The sequence below is a fragment of the Periplaneta americana genome, chromosome 8 (genome assembly GCF_040183065.1).
Source record: "Periplaneta americana isolate PAMFEO1 chromosome 8, P.americana_PAMFEO1_priV1, whole genome shotgun sequence".
Lineage (NCBI taxonomy): Eukaryota > Metazoa > Arthropoda > Insecta > Blattodea > Blattidae > Periplaneta > Periplaneta americana.
The window spans coordinates 132362863-132382459 of record NC_091124.1 but is presented as its reverse complement, the minus strand read 5'-3'; the positions used below and the strand labels follow the sequence as shown (position 1 = coordinate 132382459).

Genomic DNA, 19597 nt, shown 5'->3' with positions numbered 1-19597 from the left:
TGGGACTTGCGAGATCCCAATTACAAAGATAATAGAAAGTAGTTGAAGTTATGGGAAAAAAATAGCTTTAAAGTTCGATTGTGGCAGTAAAGGAAGCTAAAGACAAAGTAAAAAATTTGAGAACAACATTCCACAGCTACAGGAAGAAAAAAAGCTGGTCAGCTCAGGGTGATCAGTGGGTGCATTTCGCTTCACTGTGTTTTCTTCTTGATGTTGACGCGCCAAGAAAGTGACTTTCAACTGATAAGAATATTGATTCCGAGGCAAGTGTTTGTATTTAGTGTACATAAAATCATGATATTATTGATCAAATGCATTTTTATGTAAAATTAAAATAATAGGATGCCTGTTATGAAATAAATGCATTGTCAGGAAAATAATAAAGAGCCGGTTTAATTATTTAAATGCCTTTATTATATACAATAATAGCAATGAACATTTTCCATAAATACTTTCACTTTTAGCACAAATCTTCAGTTTTATGCCAAATTTTAACAGGATAAACACGTCTAAATATAAGTGCCTTGCTATGAGACACTTCCTTCACTTGACACGAAGTAGGCTTTAAACTCATCCCTGATAGCCTTTGTTGCTTCTTTCTGTCTTCTAGGAAGTCTCTGAAGGTCTAGAATGCCTGTGTCTCCTCGAGTTACAATTCGCTATGCCCCGGGATAATTGTTTCATCCTGCCTTTCACACTCGAAACTTCCTGACCCGTTTTGTTTTCTACATTCAAAAGTAATGTTTTCGGAATACACAAAATACCGAACACATTAAAAATGTGCAATGTAGTTTTTCAGCTGGTATACTACCTCGATAAATAATTTGTATCGGATTTTGAAATGAGAAGGTAATCGAAGTCCTCTTTACTAATTCAGGTAAAATTTCTGAACAGATAAGCGTCATCAGCAAGCAGTTTATTTAAAAAGTCATTGCGATGTATATCACTATTTATGAAGCTCTTCCTACACCAAGTCTTTCCCTGAATAAGTTTCCTCCTCCTGTTCAAAAGTAGGTAGGCAACAGCAGCAACTGTCTGCACCGACATTTCTGCATAAACTCGCTCAAAAATTAAAGCAACCAATCGCAATGGGCGTAAATGAGTCGGCAGCATGCTGCAATGATTGCTCCCGACAGCATGCTGCGTGGCAACCCAAGTGGCAACCAACAATCGCAGGCTGTAGGCAACTAGTTGCCTCGGTGTAAAGGCCCCTTAAGATAATATGAATGGTTACCACAGTTGGCGACACTGCAATCATTCTCCCACTCTACCTATATAAGTAAGGAACCTATTTAGGGCGGGTTGGGTGGAACCACAGCTCTCCCAGTGATCACATCGAGTTTCTACTACTCCACACTACAAAACTAAGGTATTTTCAGTGTTTGTTTTTAATTTCCTATGCTGGCAGTACATCAATAAAACTTCACCATTGCCCTTTACACCTAACTAAACTGTACTGGTTACATTTCACGACTAACCAGGGCAATGTCCCAAAAACCAGTACTATACTGGTAAAATCAGTACCTACGTATGGTCATCTTACATAATGCTATGAGCTAATTGCTACAGTAATGAGGTTAGGTTAGGTGTATTTCTGTACTTGAGTAAATAAGATCGAGATGTTGAGGATGTCTCAACATTTATTCCGTTAATGGAATTCCAACTCCAATCATTTACTACATTACGTGTCTTTTCGGAATGTGCAATAGCTATTCAAACACATTATCGTGAAAGAAGAACCCTTTTACTTACACTTTTCCTTTGTTTCTGGTAAGGTAACATCGTGTTTCTTAATATTGTCAAACAGTAATTCTGCTCCTCCACTGTAACAAGTACAATAAAAGTACAATAGTTTAAAGCCTTCAGTGCGAATATTACGATACCGCGCAAGAACAGTAATCAATGCAAATTGAAACTGTTTATACATATATCAACGTTATGAACTTCAAAAAAAAAAAATTACCCAAATTCAAGTGTCACATGCATATCTTCCGCAGCCATTTTCAAACAATGGTGAATAACCAGTGTAGCCAACGCGATTCTTAAAAATCCGCTAAGATACAGAGCAGAAACCGCTAAATTGCTACATTGTCAATGTAAAATAAGATTATTTTACCGCTGTGCGTGTTAAAAAGGACCGCTAAACCCCCATATGAGCAATAGAAAGTTCATAAATTTTACCTGCTACACTAACACTGAAAAACGCTAGACATAGCGGGAAAACCGTTTAATTGGCGACACTGTGAACAATTGTTCCCAACAACTTTGTGATAAAATCTCTCTATTAAAAACTTAGAATAACTCTTCTCGGGTTCTCAGCCAGGTGAGTTTGAGATTAGCTTCCAAGGTTTCGACGGCTAGCTCTGCCATCTTCTTCATCAACCTGAGAAGAGTTATTCTATATCAAACGCCGGGAAAGCCACAAGTCATACATTATTAAAAATTTGTAAATTAGCCAAAGAGTACGGTACTGTTTGAAATTACCTCCTATTTTTTTTTTTTTTGGTAATGGAAATTTTTCGTATTTTTGGGTTCTTTACGCTTTCGTCTATCTATTTAAATATGTCGTATAGGAGTAGTTGACGCATAGTTTGAAAATTCTTTAGTTTCCCAAAATATTTGTCAATATAATTCTTCAAAGTGATAAATCACGGCCATCTTAATCAACGATGGACATGATTTTAAGATTAAGATGGCCGTAAATGTTTTCGATAACATTTTTTTCAGTAAATACCATTTTATATTTGTAATTCAATAAAAGTGAGGAGATTGACAGTTAATAGTGAAATATTTCGCAAGATATTTTTTTAGAAAAAATTGGTTGCGTGGAATATTGTAAAGCTGATATGTGATATCCAAATTGGTGCAAGAATAAAGAAAAAATCTTCTAAATCTGGAGATGTCAAACATTGTTTATGGACGTTTGTGGTGTATACTTTGAAAGTTTTAAAAGCGCACCTGTTTAGTTGTTAATGTAGTTTGTTTGCTGGGTGATTGTGATGTGAAAAAACAAGTATTGGACTATTGATAGCATACAGACGAGAGAGAGAGAAAAATCCAAAGTTTACAAATATTTATGCGCTTTAATTATACCGATACCAACGAAACTAGAGAAAATGAGCGATATGGAGACATCAGCGTTTTCAGTTTCGAAAGTCGAAAGCGCAATAATTTAGTCCTCGTCTGAATCTCAATTTCCGCAGATCATGGTTACTAACTTCTCAAATTTATCATTGAAATTTGACAGCTTTCAGTCATTACCAGTTCCATCATTGACCCGTGTTGACAGCGTTTGTGAAGACGTCATTGAGGAAGAAATTATACCAGGCAGTGATTATGGCCCGTATGGAAAAGACTACAAGGAAATAACAGAAAAACATTTGAAGCAAATAGCACTGGATCTTGGCCTTATTAAATTACATTGGCCAGAAAAGTCAATACCTGACGCTGATCAGTATGTTTGAAGTACTGTACAATATGTTGTATTTGCATAGTAATTAATTCATAAACATAATGAAAATTGGCACCCTTGTGCAAAACAAATTTCTAATAAGTTTACGGAATTGCTATATCTGATAGCCTATGGAAAACTGGTTAATCACACACACACATGCTAAATTATACATTCGCTACCTATGTATGTCCCCAAATTTAGAGTTTGCATAATTATGGACCCAAAAATACATCTTTGTTTCCCCAAAAATATGATTATGATTAGCATTAAAGAATAATAGCTTTATCTACTCAATTGTACCAGTACATAAAAAAGATATATCATAATTCTATTCTCATAAAAATAACAGCGAAACTGAATAGGCTATATCAATTCTACTATAATGACATTAATACTGTGATAGTTACTATACAAAGAGAGAGGCTAGTCTGAGTGATTTAATAATAATAATAATAAGAAGAAGAAGCGCACAATGTGCATATAGTTAGTAACCTAATTACGATTCACAAAATTTTGTTAAAGACACTGTTCTACGTTCGCACTTCGCTGCATGGTATCTGTCGCAAATGTCTCCACAGAGCTTACAAACACAGTGATCATTCGGCTGGTGGTATTTTTCGACACTACATAGTTTGAAGTGAAACCCATGGACTGCGAATCGCATCACATGTCTCAGTTCGTAGTTGGCCTTCTTCCATTCTGTGTTCATCATTGCGTCCGTGGCGTAGAACTCCGTACATATATCTGCTCTCTTTGCCTTTAGTTCCTGGAGTAGGTCCTCATATGCCTTCGTAGATGTCAGTAGCAGTTGATATCTCAGATCTTCGATGTTGAAAAATTCCTTGGATAATATGTAGGTAAGACGTGATGGGGTGTATTTGGATAGACATAATGCTTTCTTCAGGAATGTCGCTTTGACTCTCTCGATGTCTGCTAGATTGTTTTTCCTTAGGTGTTCCCATATTAAATCTATTCCATATGTTATTATGGGTGTGATTTTGAGCTCGAAAAGCTTCATTGCTGTCGACAGGGATATCTTGTGTAGGTTTTTTATTCCGTTCATGGCTATCACTGCTGCTGCTGCTCTTTCCATTACATGCAATGTGTATACATTGCCCTGCATCTGCATGGTGATCCCTAGATATTTAAAGTGTGGGACTCTTGTCAGTGGTTCCTTTCCATACATTATGACGTCGTTGACTGCTGCTCTACCCCTTTCCTGAACGTCATTGTGACTGCCTTCTTTTCGTTTAGGAGTAAACTCGTTTTTGTTTGCCCATTCTTTAAGGTGATTGAAGGTTGTCTGAAGGTCTTCTATGTCTGTGGATAGAATCACCATGTCATCCGCATAGGTGTAGATTTTGACATTGTCTGCTTCAATGTCTTTGTAGACATCTGATGTTGCTATGTTGAATAGCAGCTGGCTTAGTGGATCGCCCTGTAGCACTCCATTTGTCTGTTCCAGTGGCTGAGATCTGTCGATATTGTCGTCAATTTGCACATAGTTGCTTTCCATGATGTTCCTTAATAGTCTTGTGATGTAGTTCTTTCCAGTGATTTATCTATAAGCATTGTTCTGTTCACAAGATCGAAAGCCTTTGTATAGTCTATAAAGACTGCATGTAGTTTCCCTTTTTGCTTATTTAGTCCTTCTTCTATGTGTTCCTGGAGGCACATCACTGCCTGAAGCGTCGACTTCCCTTTTGTGAAACCGAACTGCACTTCTGGTATTGCATCTTCTGTGAGCTTGTATAGTCTTTTCGTTATTAGACTTGTCAGTATCTTAAATGGTGCACATCCCAGGGCTATGCCCCTGTATGAATTTGGGTCACTTATATTACCTTTGCCTTTGTACAGGACTTTTAGTGTTGCACGCCTCCAGTTCTCTGGAATTTTTTCTTCTTCTAGGCATTTATTGTAGATTGTTGTCCATATTTCTTTGAAGTATGTTGCCGTGATTGATTTAAACATAGAAAGGAGATATCAATTGCGTCATTCATCATCATTCTCATACTTCTGGGAAGAAGGTACTTGCTTTAGAAAATAGATTAATTGTTTTCTTTGACGAAGACATAAAAATATACGCATGAAAATTGTGAATTTACTTGTTTGAACCAATACTTTTACCTCGTTTACTTGAAGTCTATTCCTTTCAGATGTCCAAATGATTTTCATTAAAAAATGCTCTCTCCACACGTGCAGAAATTACTGGGAGACAGTAATATCCTGCACAAATTCTAAAACGTATTTAAAACTGTTGTATTTCGCTTCACTTTCATTCAATTTGTTGAAAAAGTTAACACACAGAGTTACACTTTTCAGTTTTGTATTCGAGTCTGTATCTTCTCCTTTCTCCTTCTCCACAATTATTTTGATTTTTTAAGCACAAGATTGGCGAGCACGATCTCATCAAAATGTTTGTCAATGTTGATGGTAGCATTAGGATTAGAAACGAGTGTATTTTTTGTCAACGTTGATGACAGCATTAGAATTAGAAACGAGTGAATTTATATAGGCTAAACTGAACTAATTTCTCGTTACTGCTGCAGTGTAATTCATAATCAGGAAACTGCTTAGCACCCTCAAAACTCCCCTCGAGATTTGAAATGCACTTACCATAGATGTTCTGAATATTTTCTCCAAAATCCTCGTCATTCGTTCCACCTTTAGTGATCAATATCGCCAGCTTTGTTTAGCTGTCTCGGGAATAAATTGATATTTTCTTCTAGAAGTGAACTTCGTAATCTGTGAATGCATTAGTTTGGTCTTTGATGCGTCTTTAAAACGAAAGTACAGTACAAAACAGTGGCTATTGCCATTGGTTACTATGTAGTACTCCTCTGATTGAGATTCTGGCTGTTGTGTAACTTACATCTATTAATCACACAGCATATCTTACTAGATCTAATATGTCAGAGGAAGAACATTTGTTTGTATACATCTGAAGTCTGATTAGTGTAACATCTAGCTAATCGGTATGTATGCAGTGGAGGGGGGAAAGGAACTGGTCACCCTACCGCGTTATCTCCTGATCTAGTTGCCTCATAAGTGATGCCTTATTGGTATCATTTATGAGGTTCAGACCTGTCTTCGGGCAATTGACTAAAACAAACTATGTAGTGCAGAGGCACCAGCTATGACCCCTTCCAAGCGTTTTTTATCAGTATTAATTTAATTGCTCATCAATATCTAAATTTGGAACAAGGGAAAAATATTTAAAAAGAACAAGGTAAACATCTATCAAATGGATTCAGAGTGTAAGGAATAAAATATCTGACATGGTTTTTTAATAGTAATAGTTTTTAATGTAGGCCTAAGTATATTTAAATATGTCACTTTTCTTCAGCTATGGACATCTGCATCTCACTTATGGACACCTCTGTCTCCAGCTATGGCCACTTCTGTTTTTTTTTTTTTTTTTTTGCAAATAGGTTCAACATTAAGCAGTAATTAAATTAAACAAGGAAATACTAATATATGATATGATTTATTGTCCTGCTGGCCCTTCACATTTCTGTATTCGGGCCACCATTCCTATTTTTACACTACTTACATCAATTTTAATTTAGTAAATGATTCATGCACTTATCTTCCTTTATTCAATGCTGTGTCCTTTCGTGTTCGTTCTTTTACGTATCACTTCATCTATTTCACACTTTATTCATCTGACAGTATGTATCATTCTAACACCTATTTAAACCTATTTTCCTACCCCTACCATTATGTTTGCTATTTATTTCAGACTCTATTTTCACTATACATACCTTCATTACCGTTTCTATCTCTTACTTATTGTACTCATATGACATAAAACATTTTTTTTCGTATTCTCTATCCCACCTGATATTACTATATTCCTTACTTTTCTAATTCTTAGTCCTTGCTGACATGTAACATGGTTAATTCACTTTGCTATTTACACCACTTCACTAATTAATTTACTACCTTTACACTATATTCTTACACTTTACATAATTTAAATGACTCATGCACTTATCTTCCATTGTTCTACACTGTGTCCTTCTATGTCCTTTCTTTTCTCTTATCACTTCGTCTATTTTGTACACAATGCAGGAGATAGTATAACCATATCTATGCACAGTGTGCACAATCCCAAACTATTATTATTTGTACTTTACTCATCTGACACTATTTACCGCTCAAAATCTATTTCAATATAAATCTAATTCCCTATTCCTCACACTAAGTTTACTATTTATTCCAGACTCAACTTTCACTACTACTTAGAGCTTACTGACATGTATCATGGTTACTTCCTGCTCCTAGCTCAATTTACTTCTTACATCACTTCATTATTTCAATTATCTCTACATTATATTTATATTCTTCTCAACATGTGTAACATTATGATTTTCTCACTCTTTTTCATTTTTTCTTTTCAATGTCCTTTGTCATTTTCTCCCCACTTACACACCATTTTCTTAAATAAAATTGTAAGTTGGTTTTTCTTCCCTGTTACATTTTTGCTTCACACTCTCTGTTTGATTCTCATTGTCATTTACTATTCGACCTATCTCTTTCCTTCCCTTTATCTTCATTTCCGGCCTTCTCTTGACTCTTCACCAGCTGACAGTCTTCATTCCCCTCTCCTCTTGCTCAGTCTTGGTTTGACGCCATCAGTGCTTTACCCCAAGCCTCGAAGCCGCTATTCCCCACTCTTTTCCTGACGTCATTCCCTCTGCTCATTATCTTCATTGTCACGCCTGTTAAGGTTCTTGACCTCGCACCTGTGGAATTACTGAAATTTGCTGTGTCTTGATATTTAAACACCTCCACACTCTCTTGTGTTCTTGACCTTCCATTCCCATCTGTTTCGACCATTTCTATCCTTGAATGTTTCCTTACTGTGTCTCTTACTCTGTCTTTCAGGTCTCTTCTTTTTTTCTTTATTTACATGTTCCCCTAATCTGTCTGGTTTATACTTTCTAGGCAAAATTCTACATCAAAGAGCTCACCATTGATTTTCAGCTTATCTTTGTATAGCTTTGTAAAATATTCATTTCCCCTTGCTGCCAACAAAAAAGATACCAAAATATTTCTCTTACATCTCACTTCGTATTCGAAGTCATTTTCTATACTAATATTTGAGCCTTTTAGTAATTTTCTCTTTCCCAAAATCTTCTCTTTTGTCATTACATTCTCGAACTTCACCAATATAAGCCTGTTTTTCTTTCCTCTTCCTAACCTTGAAACATCCTTCACTTGTCCATTTCCAATATCAAGTCCCAACCATTCCCATCACATTCACTATCATTTCATAAGTTTCCTATGATTGTTCCTTGTCTTTTTCTTCCTTTGTTCGTCTTCCAAATATTTTAATTTTCTTTTCAGCTTATTATTTTCCTCCTGTAAAGTCTCTATCTTCCTATTTATTTAATCAGTGTTCGCCCTTATGCTCACTATATCCATTATGTTCAGTTCTTTTCCACACACTTTCTTTCACTCTTCAAGTCAATTACTTCACTTCGCTACTAATGCAGGAACTGAGTTGTCATCCTTCTACACTTTCTCTAAACTCTATATATTCAAGTTGCATCATTTCTTCCTTGCCTTTTTCCTTCTGCAAGTGTGAAGGAACTTCTCTCAATACAATTTTTGTGAAATCAACATTTTTGACATCAAAGGGAAACAGACTTGTTGCTTTGAAGCCAGACTGTATGTTCTTAGGCACTGTGGTATCACTAATAATTTCCGATAATAGAACAGGAACATCACTTTAGGATATTTCCCTGCTGTTGTGATCATTACGCCATTTTCTAATAGTCTTTTCCCCACTTCTTTTTCATTGGGCCGAATACAACCACATCCAAGGATTGAAGAATGTGCATGGAATTAGGGAACAAGGTGACAAGAATTATTTGATTTTCACGGCAAAACTGACTTGGATGCAGAGTTACATGTGACCAAGTCCACACCTGTGGAGTAACGGTCAGCGCATCTGGCCACGAAACCAGGTGGCCCAGGTTCGAATCCCATTCGGGGCAAGTTACCTGGTTGAGGTTTTTTCCAGGGTTTTCCTTCAACCCAATACGAGCAAATGCTGGGTAACTTTCGGTGTTGGACCCTGGGCTCATTTCATTGGCTTTATCACCTTCATTTCATTCAGACGCTAAATAACCAGAGATATTGATACAGCATCGTAAAATAATCTACAAAAATAAAAAAATACATGTGACCAATACCATCCAAAATATAATTACAGGTCGTACAATTTTAATCTCATTCAGAAATGGAACAAATACATTTGTCATAAGTTCAAAGAAACTTTCTGCTGTCATCCATCATTTTCTGTTTTACCAATTCCCCAGTTCTTTGGGACTAATTTCACAACATGTGCAGATAACCTTTCATATTTGTACGAGGTCAGAGAGGGTGCAAATTTACCTTCACCATTAACTGAAAATAATGTTGCATTTTCCTTGTCTAAGTTAATGTGCTCATCATAAACATGCATTCCTCGTGGACTAATAATAATTATATCACCTTTTGGAGTAATGAAGAAATATGTTTCATCCATGTTAAACACTCTTTTTCTTTCTTGTAGAATTTCAACATTATCACCTAGCAAATCACTGACTTCTGTGAAACAGTTTCCAATTTTCTCCTCTGTTACTGTTCCTCTTGCTTTATTCACGTACTCAGCATGTTTTTGGGAGAGGTTGGGGTGTCTTACCATGAAGGAATAATAACACTTCTTTTCAGATCGGTTGTTAATGAATGGAGTTTTAAATTTTGAATCATCAACAAGTTTTTTTACAGTTGAAAGTAGCCCTTCCTTGTCAATAGGGAAACCTATGTCTGCACATGTTAGAATCCAATCTACTAGTGATTTTTCAACCTCCGCACCAAGGATAGATTGTGTATCACTATGTTCTATTATTTCAGTAGGGGATTTTCCTATTAACTTATTTTGGAGTGTTGTTCGAGGAACTCGAAATTGTTTGCTGCCAGTTGAAACATGCTTTCCCTTATTAATTGCATCAAGTACCTGCTTTACTTTGGATGGGGAATACTGAAATCTTCTCTTGGCTTGCATCTGAGACTTTTTGGGAGCCATTATAAGGAAACCTATAAAAGAGGACAGAAATAATGTAGAACGTATCTCCTGTGTTTAAGGATTCTAATACAAGTTAGAACAGACATAATATTGGAATTTTTTTTTAACCTGACCGTAAGTGGAAACTTATTTAATTCTACCTATGCCCACTTAGTCACTATAACTTAAATGATAAACAGTATCCATTTGTGGCCTTGTGGATTACAGGTTATATTGATATTTTTTGTGATTGTTTGATGATAATATAAAATGTATACACTATTCCTTATCTTTAGACACTTTGCAGAATTTGAATAATGAAGTTGATTTGCAGATGTCATCAGATTAAAATCGGTTGCACCTTAAGAAAACTTTAACAGTGGGAACTAAGTCACATCTTCTCCTTTTTTCCCTCCAAATCTGTTATTGGTTGCATGCAAGAATGCTAACTAAACACATTCAAGTGGAACTGGAACTATGGAACTATACTAAATTTTAAGACTCTTGCTGAAGGGATATTTCAGTAACTTAATATTTGCAAAGAATTTTAATGTGGCCATAGTGTGTGTGTGTCTGCGTAAGTGTGTAGGATGTAGGAACTAATTATTATTATTAATCCCCTTTCCTAGCCTGATCCAGAAAATACGGACATTTCGTCACTTTTTTCTTGCACGATACGGACACAGACACGAGTCTTAAAATACAAACTGTCTGTACAAAATACGGACATATGGTAACCCTACCCAAATTCATTACAGTGTTGGGTGGGCACCAGTCCCGTACACACGCCAAAATTTCATGAAAAATTTCCTTCCCCATGAGACTCAAATCAGTTTGCATTTCGTAATGTTAGTCCTAGCTATGATGTCTTAAATCATGATGCTATGGAGTGGGACCTTAAATTAATTAGGCTGTATTAATTTGCAAAAATCAACATTTTATTTATTAATATGATACGCAAAATTTCATTGCTGTCGAATGAAATATATGTGATTTACTGTTGGACAGAATGTACCAGTATGTAGGCTAATGATTTATTTATCACAGAACATGAAATTAAACCCTTATTAAAATGTAGGAAAATAAAACAACGAAACTCAATTGGAATTCACTGTTTGTCTTTTCTAATAAAATAGCTTAAGTTGTATTTTTTTACACCTTTATTTTGACGAGTTTCATGTTACTGCACTTGATACTCTTTTAGTTAGTTATTTGTTGTTTAATGTCTTATTAGGCCAAGCCTATAAATTTGTGTGTATATTAATGATCTTGGGGAAATGTACACTCCTAGAGAAATGGAACATTAACTTTTATAGTGGCCACTGGTGTATCTCAGGCAGTAGTGCGTTTGCCTGCTAATGTGGAGTTGCACTCGGGCTTGGGTTCAATTCCCACTTGGGCTAATTACCTGGTTTGGTTTTATCCGAGATTTTCACCAACCGTAAGGTGAATGTCAGGTAATCTATGGCCAATATTCGGCCTAATTTCGCCAAATACTATCTATCAACAATTCCTCGATGCTAAATAACCCAGTAGTTGATACAGCGTTGTTGAATAACCAAGAAAAATAAACTCCTACAGTAACATAAAAAAATTCCTAGAATTATTGCACCCCCTACAATATAAACTCCTATAATTATTCGAAACACAAAATCTTGATCAGAATTTGGCCAGTCAGTGACTACTGTGGATTGTAGGCCTATATTAAAATAAATACACCTAGGTACTTGGTGCAATCAACTTCGGTTATAGTGAACCTCTGCAGACCAGCATATTTCGTTCACTATATCTGAGGTTCACTAAAACCGAAGTGTCTGTGTTTATACTACTGAAATTGGTGTACATACAGTATTAATGCCCGTTTGGGTCAGACCATGTTCAATATCAGTACTAATGTTCGCTGTATCTTCCACTTTATGCTTCGACATCCTGATGTTGACAGTTCGAAACTTGAATCTAATCTGGTCATGTAGGTAATAGGCATTGACTGATTTCGCACCTCTTCCCACTAGAGGTATGCTGCTATGTACCGGTACTCGGCCTTGGAATTTTCCCGGGTTCACTTTTACCAAGATGCGGGAGGAAGGGTTGAGGACCATTATACTCTAATTCTCCTTGTATTTACACTTTGGTCATCACTCTACTCCCTTTTACAAAAGAAAACCTCTTTTAAAGGAGTTGGAACTAATCCTTCCTTCATCTCTCACTGCGTACACTATTCTCTTTAACATGTTTCAAACTGTCCAGAAAGTGGAACGAATCCTTTGTCTTTCAATGCACTTAAAGAGTAGAAGGTTTGAGATTTTGTTCTGAACATATTCATGGAAGTTTATAGGAGAAAGGGTTTCCTAAATTACCATTTTGGCCATTTTAAAATTACATTTTCTTGAAGTTATAGTTTTAGGTTCACTATAACCGAAGTGAGGGTTCACTCTAAACAGAAATATTAATGTACTTTTTAATGTATGTGGGTCGGGACCAACGATTTAGGTTCACTATAGCCGAATGTTCACTATAACCGAGTTCACTATATCCAGAGTTGACTGTATTAGGTATTACATAATAAAACATTCTCATTAAATCAGTGGTGTGGTTAAAAATTTTGTGCTTGTTTCTGTCTTTAAAAAATTCTTCAATAAGCCTGCACTGATACTTAAAAAAATCTTCAGTAAGCCTAATACTAAAACATGTTTTGTTAACAACAATAGTCTTTTAACTCTTTGCAGCATAGTGGTTGTTCAGAAGAACCACCATTTTCTTTCGTACTATATTTTATGGCACAGATATTCCACCAAGGAACCACCTCCTGAGTATACACAGAGGTGCTATCTATGTTTTGAAATTGTGTGCAGAAAAATGTTGAAAAAAATTGACCGAAGCTTTGTTATGATCCATGAAATGAAAAACATAAAAAAAATAATTTGTGCTGCAAATGGTTAACAGTAAAATCTTATTATCTTATTCAGTTTTGTGTGTAAAATTGTAGTGTACTTTGTAAATGTGTAGTGTTTTTTATAACGCAGTTTTGCTCGTGGTTGAGTGTTAGAGAAGGCCATATGGCCATTATTATTATTATTATTATTATTATTATTATTATTATTATTATTATTATTATTATTATTATTAAAATTACTGTAAGTCAGTATGTGATAAAATCTTTTGTGCTTGTTTCTGTTGTAAAACATCAATGCACAAATACTAAACACACATAGAACTTGAGTTCACACTTTTCCAGTGGTGCGTATTCCATAGACGTAGGGTAAGCATTGCTTACCTTCAGTGGTGGATTTAACATTTTTGCGTCCTTAGATACAGTGTATAATATATACCCTCCCTACAAACATACTTTAATACCTGCACATATAGTTTTAAAATAACCAGGAATATGCTGTAAGTTGCAATGGCAAAGCTAGTTGTAATTTACGGAGAGTCTGAGACTTACTTTAGATCTTTTTGTAGATTAACTCCATACGATGCTCTTTCTTCTCTGCAAATACATCAACATGATCCCTGAAGCTCTCATTCTTAGATAGCTCATTCAGTAGAGATTTCTCTATTGAAAGTGTACTCAAGTTGTTTAGTCTAGTGTTCTTCATTGAGTTCCTTGAGAATGTTTGATGCATTTTAATGTGCTCATGAGTCATTCACTGGAACATGTTGTCATAGGAAATGTGGGGACTAATGAATTAGACGTGTTGTCTCTTCATAAACTTATCAAGACCATTGTCCGAAATATATCATAGTAGCATTTGTGGTGGTAGATGTTTGGTTTAATCAGAGTAGGCCTGCATGTTCACAAGTTCATTCTGTAATTGTTCACTCTCAAAGAATGGATACATTTTCAAACTTACTTCAATTTCGTTGTTGGGAAAGCTTTGTTATACCCTTGAAATTGCTTTTCATCTAACAGTTCAAAAAAATGAAAGTTTTCAAAGTCTCCAAACCTCATTTCCATCTGAATCACTATGGTACTGGTATCAATTATTTCATATTTAAGCATGTTATGTGTTGGTGCTGGAAATGATTGTGATGCCGTGAGATTGATACATTCGTTAAATGATTGTGATGCTGTGAGATTGATACATTCGTTCACTGTATCTTCACTTCGTAGATTTTTTAAATTTCGTATGGTTTGTTTTATCTCGTGGTTGCAAATATTTACATTAGATGTGCATTTAGTTTGCAGTATTTTAAATAAATGAACTGTGAAACAAAATATCTTGTTATACAAGTACAGCAGGAAGACGACTGTACAGTCTTCCACTCTCTTAACCATTCTTATAGCACCATTAACAGATTCCTGTGTCCCATTTTCATCATTATCAACAATATTCATAAGAGCTTCTTTTTTAAGTCCTTGAAATGACTCGCAATTGTTGCTTTTGTTCTGGAGTGGAAGTTTCATCTTGTTATGCATGCTTGGAGTAGTTTCAAATCTGCATCTCTCAGGACTTTAGCTCTCTGTGATGACTTGCTAAAATATGTATGGAACACTCTCAGATCATAAATGAAGAGATTTTGATCCATACAAGTTTTAGTTTTTGTGCGTAACAATGAATGAACATTGCAAGTGAACACTCATGTTTTATGATTCTTTTCACACCACCACCATTACAGTCAGGGCCGTATATTGCGGGTGTTCAAGGTGTGCGCTGAACACCCTGTAAATTCGGTAATCTCATTTTTTAAGTTGTTTTATATAATAGGCTACAACAACAATTTTAGTTTATGACAATTTTAATTTATCACAATTTAAATGCATGGTAATCTCATTGGAAGTTGACGTATATAGTTCAAGACTAATTTTAATTTATTACCATTTAAATATTTTAAATGCCTGCTGGTTGAATGTGCACACCATCCCCAGAATGGCTTTCATTTTATAACGTAGGCTGCGCTCTGCCTGACAAAGTGGAATGAGGTCTGGTCTGGTTGTCCTGCCCATACAAAAGAATATCCTCGGTTGAGAGTTACTGCTATAATTCTCTGCGTGTGCACGGTGGAGTGGTCGTCCTATATACAGGCAGCTCAACTTGTCAATTGTAGCCTTATAATATATTGTGTTTGACTGCTTGTGTGAGTGAATTTACTGTGTTTAGGTTTTATTAGAGTTCATAGCTCTGTGCCAGCTGTGTAACAATAGCACTTGGAAATGTATACCGTACTGTAAAATATCTTTTGCAAAAATCATCCTCTTCTCCCCACTAGAAGAGAAATAATTATATATAATGAATAAGGGTAGATCTACCCCGCCACTTCCGAATTCAGTGCAGCAATATAAAACAAAAAGCGGACAATACACTAGACATTTTCTATTTCACAATATGAATGGTTAGCGGGTTGTGAAATTTCAAACAGGTTATTTTGCTGGCCATGCTTATTGTTTTGTAACAAAAATGAGGTTTGAAGTAAGTATATGAATTTGCTGACTTAAATCACTTGTGTAGTGCAATACAAAAACATTCAAAATCTGAAACTCATGTACAGTGTTTCCTGAAATCAAAACTTTTCGGCAAACAATGAATTGATATGCAAATATGACTTCCAGGTAGAAACTCCCTGTGAAGTAGGCTTGAATAATTTCAAGGGAAAAATTGTTCCGGGGCTGGGTATCGATCCCGGGACCCTTCGCTTAGTGCATGAATGCTCTACCGACTGAGCTACCCCAGGAACCATACACGACACTATCACAATTCTTCCCTTTATATCCACACAACTTAAATGGGGATGATAAATTGTCATATTTAGTACACTTGTTTAGATACTGAACTTCAAATTCTGTTTCACAAATCTTCTTACAAATTCTACCAACAAAAGATTTATAGTTAGTCTCTCTTTCCTGCCACACGAATTAAAGAAAATTTTCTTCTTTTATTTCTTCTAAATTTGCTTGAACAATCAACTTAGTGTCACTTAAGTTGAAATGGCATCTTCAATATCATTATCATTAGCACTAACACATTCCTCGGCTCATCTGCAGTCTCTTCTGAATTATCTTCTGGAAACAGAACTTGTGGCTTCAACTTCTTCTGTTTCTGAACTTTATCCATCATATTTCTCTTCTCACTTAAATTTATTTTTCTTTCTTCTATCTTGGTTTTCGCTAGCATATCTGTTAAAAGGTATGCCTTTCCTTTTTTAGGATTATGAGTTATTCTTTTTCTGGGAGGAGCATAATTTAGCTTTGTCAGGGTTTGTCTCTTGATTTTTAATTTGCTGTGCGGCATTTACACTGAAGCTGATACCCCATAAAAGTCATTATTAAATGATATGTTTGATTACTCATCATAAGAGTAACTTATTTACAAAAATATTTAAAATATAATGAGATTTACCTGAAGACAGTTGTCCCCAGGTACATCATCCCTAGGTACATCAGGAACCAGTAAAATAAATCTCAGCAAGTTTTCAAGACCGAAGTTAGGAAAACAAGCCAGTAACCACATGGATTCGTAGCTAGAATAACAGGGTTTAAAAATATAGATTTAAGTTTTTAATCGTGTATTAAAGAATTGATTTAAAATATATCATTAATTAAAAAATTACTTACATTTTAGGTTCAAAAACAGATTTTTTAAAAATAAAATCTCTCCAGATTGCTTCAACAAAAACTAAATCATTCACAAAACATCTGAATGATGAAATTAGAGTGGTCAGCTGTGAAAACTAAAATTCCACCACATAACTTACTTATATCTTTTAAGGAATCCAGAGGTTCATTGCCGCCCTCACATAAGCCAACCATCACTTCCTACCCTGAGCAAGATTAATCCAGTCTCTATCATCATGTCCCACCTTCTTCAAATCCATTTTAATATTATCCTCCCATCTATGGATCAGTCTCCCCAAAGGTCTTTTTTCTTCCAGTCTCCCAACTAACACTCTATATACATTTCTGGATTCGCCCATACGTGCTACATGCCCTGCCCATCTCAAATGTCTGAATTTAATGTTCCTAATTATGTCAGGTGAAGAATACAATGTATGCAGTTCTGCATTCTGTAACTTTCTCCATTCACCTGTAACTTCATCCCTCTTAGCCCCAAATATCTTCCTAAGCACCTTATTCTCAAGTACCCTTAACCTCTGTTCCTCTCTCAAAGTGAGAGTCCAAGTTTCACAACCATACAGAACAATCGGTAATATAACTGTTTTATAAATTGTAACTTTCAAGTTTTTTGAGACCAGACTGGATGACAAAAGCTTCTCAACCGAATAATAACAGGCATTTCCCATATTTATTCTGTGTTTAATTTCGTCCCTAGTGTCATTTATATTTGTTAGTATTGCTCCAAGATATTTGCATTTTTTCACCTCTCGAAGGATAAATGTCCTATTTTTATATTTCCATTTCATACAATATTCTGGTCACGAGACATAATCATATACTTTGTTTTTTCGAGATTTACTTCCAAACCTATCTGTTTACTTGCTTCAATTAAAATACCCGTGCTTTCCCTAATAGTTTGTGAATTTTCTCCTAAAATATTCACGTCATCTGCACAGACAAGCAGCAGGTGTAACCCATTCAATTCCAAACTCTCACTGTTATCTTGGACTTTCCTAATGGCATACTCTAGAGCAAAGTTAAAAAGTAAAGGTGATAGTGGATCTCCTTGCTTTAGCTCGCAGTTCCAAAGCTTATTGTGTGGTTTCGTAACAAGCTGTTTTTTTATGGTGATGGGTTGTTAGCCCTTTGTCCAACCCCCAAGCTGGAGGAACACTCCTCATAGGTTGTTCATGACTGCTTATCCAATATATTCGCAACTACCTTCCATATCTGGAGGCCGTGATAGGGACCCACAATACATGGTTCCACCACATAACCATGAAATTAAACCAAGTGTCTCCAGGTATAATTTGTCCCTAGGTACAACAGCTTCTCCTACTTATTTCAACCTGAAAACTTTAAAACAAAGATGAAGAAAGAAAAGAAAACTCACCACTCAGAAATTTGTGACAGGCTTTGATGGTAGCATACTCATTAATCATATTTTATAGTTCATTTTGGAGATTGTTCCAATAAGTCTGTTATCAGATGATTCAAGATATAATAGTTTATTTTCGGTTTATACGACTTACCAAAGTTAATGTTTAATGTTAAAAAAAATTATTACACTTACATATACATATAACATTTGTTCTTACAATAAATGAAGAGCAACTCTTCAAAATGCATAATGTCACAGGAAAGTAAATTTTCAGGAGAAGTGAAAAACTGATCACCTAAGAAATATTTATTGCATTTTTTTCAAATTCACAAACACGAATAAGGACGAGAACCTGAAAGAGGACATGTTTTTGAAAAGTGAAAAAAATTAGTGTGTGTCTTATTGGAAAAGTTTTTATGATGGACTAAATGCACTTCGTTTCGTCCTAATGGACAAAATTCTATTTGATTAGTCAGTTTTGGACATTATGCATTTTGTCAATAATTTATTAACATTAAAATGATAATTGTGATGAAACAGATTTTAATCATGAATTTATTATTTAGGCACATTTACATTATAACTTAATTGTAATCAAATCCTTATAAAATAATATGACAAATTTTGGGTCCAAGCAATTTGTTTACAATTTTCTAAGAACTTTTCCTTATCTTAACAGTCAAAACGATTGGTAGTTACGTAATCAAGAAAAATTATTTATAATATTTTCCCAAGAACAGGTTCCTCATCTGAACAGTCACAAGCAACGTCTTCTTCGTCGCCAAAGTGAATACAAGGAAGGCGGAGGCAGTTTATGAGGAGCTTCAGTTCTTCATTTTGCTTCCAATTTTCTTCAAATCTGTGTGTTGGCAATTTTTTCACGTTATCCTTTTTTTCTTGTTTAACTCTACTTAAAAGTGGTACTAAAGATCTGTTGGCAATTTTTACAAAGATATGTCCACGTTTACTCAAGGACATGAAACTCTTTGATGTATCATCAGCGAAATAACTCAACTGGGTTTGGATTTCAACATCATTAACCTTACTACCTATCATTAATTTCTTTAACTCAATCCTTTTTACGTCACTGATTCCATTAATAAGTTTCAGGTTGTAGCCCAGTTCTTTGTAATCACGTATGTCCCAATCTTTTCC

At 35.3% G+C, this 19597-nt stretch overlaps 2 protein-coding genes across 7 annotated transcripts in view; one reads left to right on the top strand and one right to left on the bottom strand.

Moving 5' to 3' along the window:
* The window catches only part of Urm1 (Ubiquitin-related modifier 1), an 82640-nt gene extending 80523 nt beyond the window's left edge, over window positions 1–2117 (bottom strand). The window contains exons 1-2 of one of the 2 annotated variants that reach the window (XM_069833642.1): window positions 1964–2117; window positions 1753–1823 (exon numbers count right to left, since the gene is read on the bottom strand). In XM_069833642.1, the coding sequence (XP_069689743.1) occupies window positions 1753–1823; window positions 1964–2001 (109 nt within the window). In that variant the 5' untranslated portion in view covers window positions 2002–2117. The other variant, XM_069833641.1, reaches the window with a different exon arrangement.
* Window positions 1275–19597, top strand: part of lobo (lost boys) — a 782641-nt gene continuing 764318 nt past the window's right edge. For 2 of the 5 annotated variants that reach the window (XM_069833631.1, XM_069833630.1), the window contains exon 1: window positions 2676–3454. In XM_069833631.1, the coding sequence (XP_069689732.1) occupies window positions 3207–3454 (248 nt within the window). In that variant the 5' untranslated portion in view covers window positions 2676–3206. Of the gene's footprint in view, window positions 1370–2675; window positions 3466–19597 lie in introns of those variants that run through there. The other 3 variants (XM_069833633.1, XM_069833628.1, XM_069833632.1) reach the window with 3 other exon arrangements.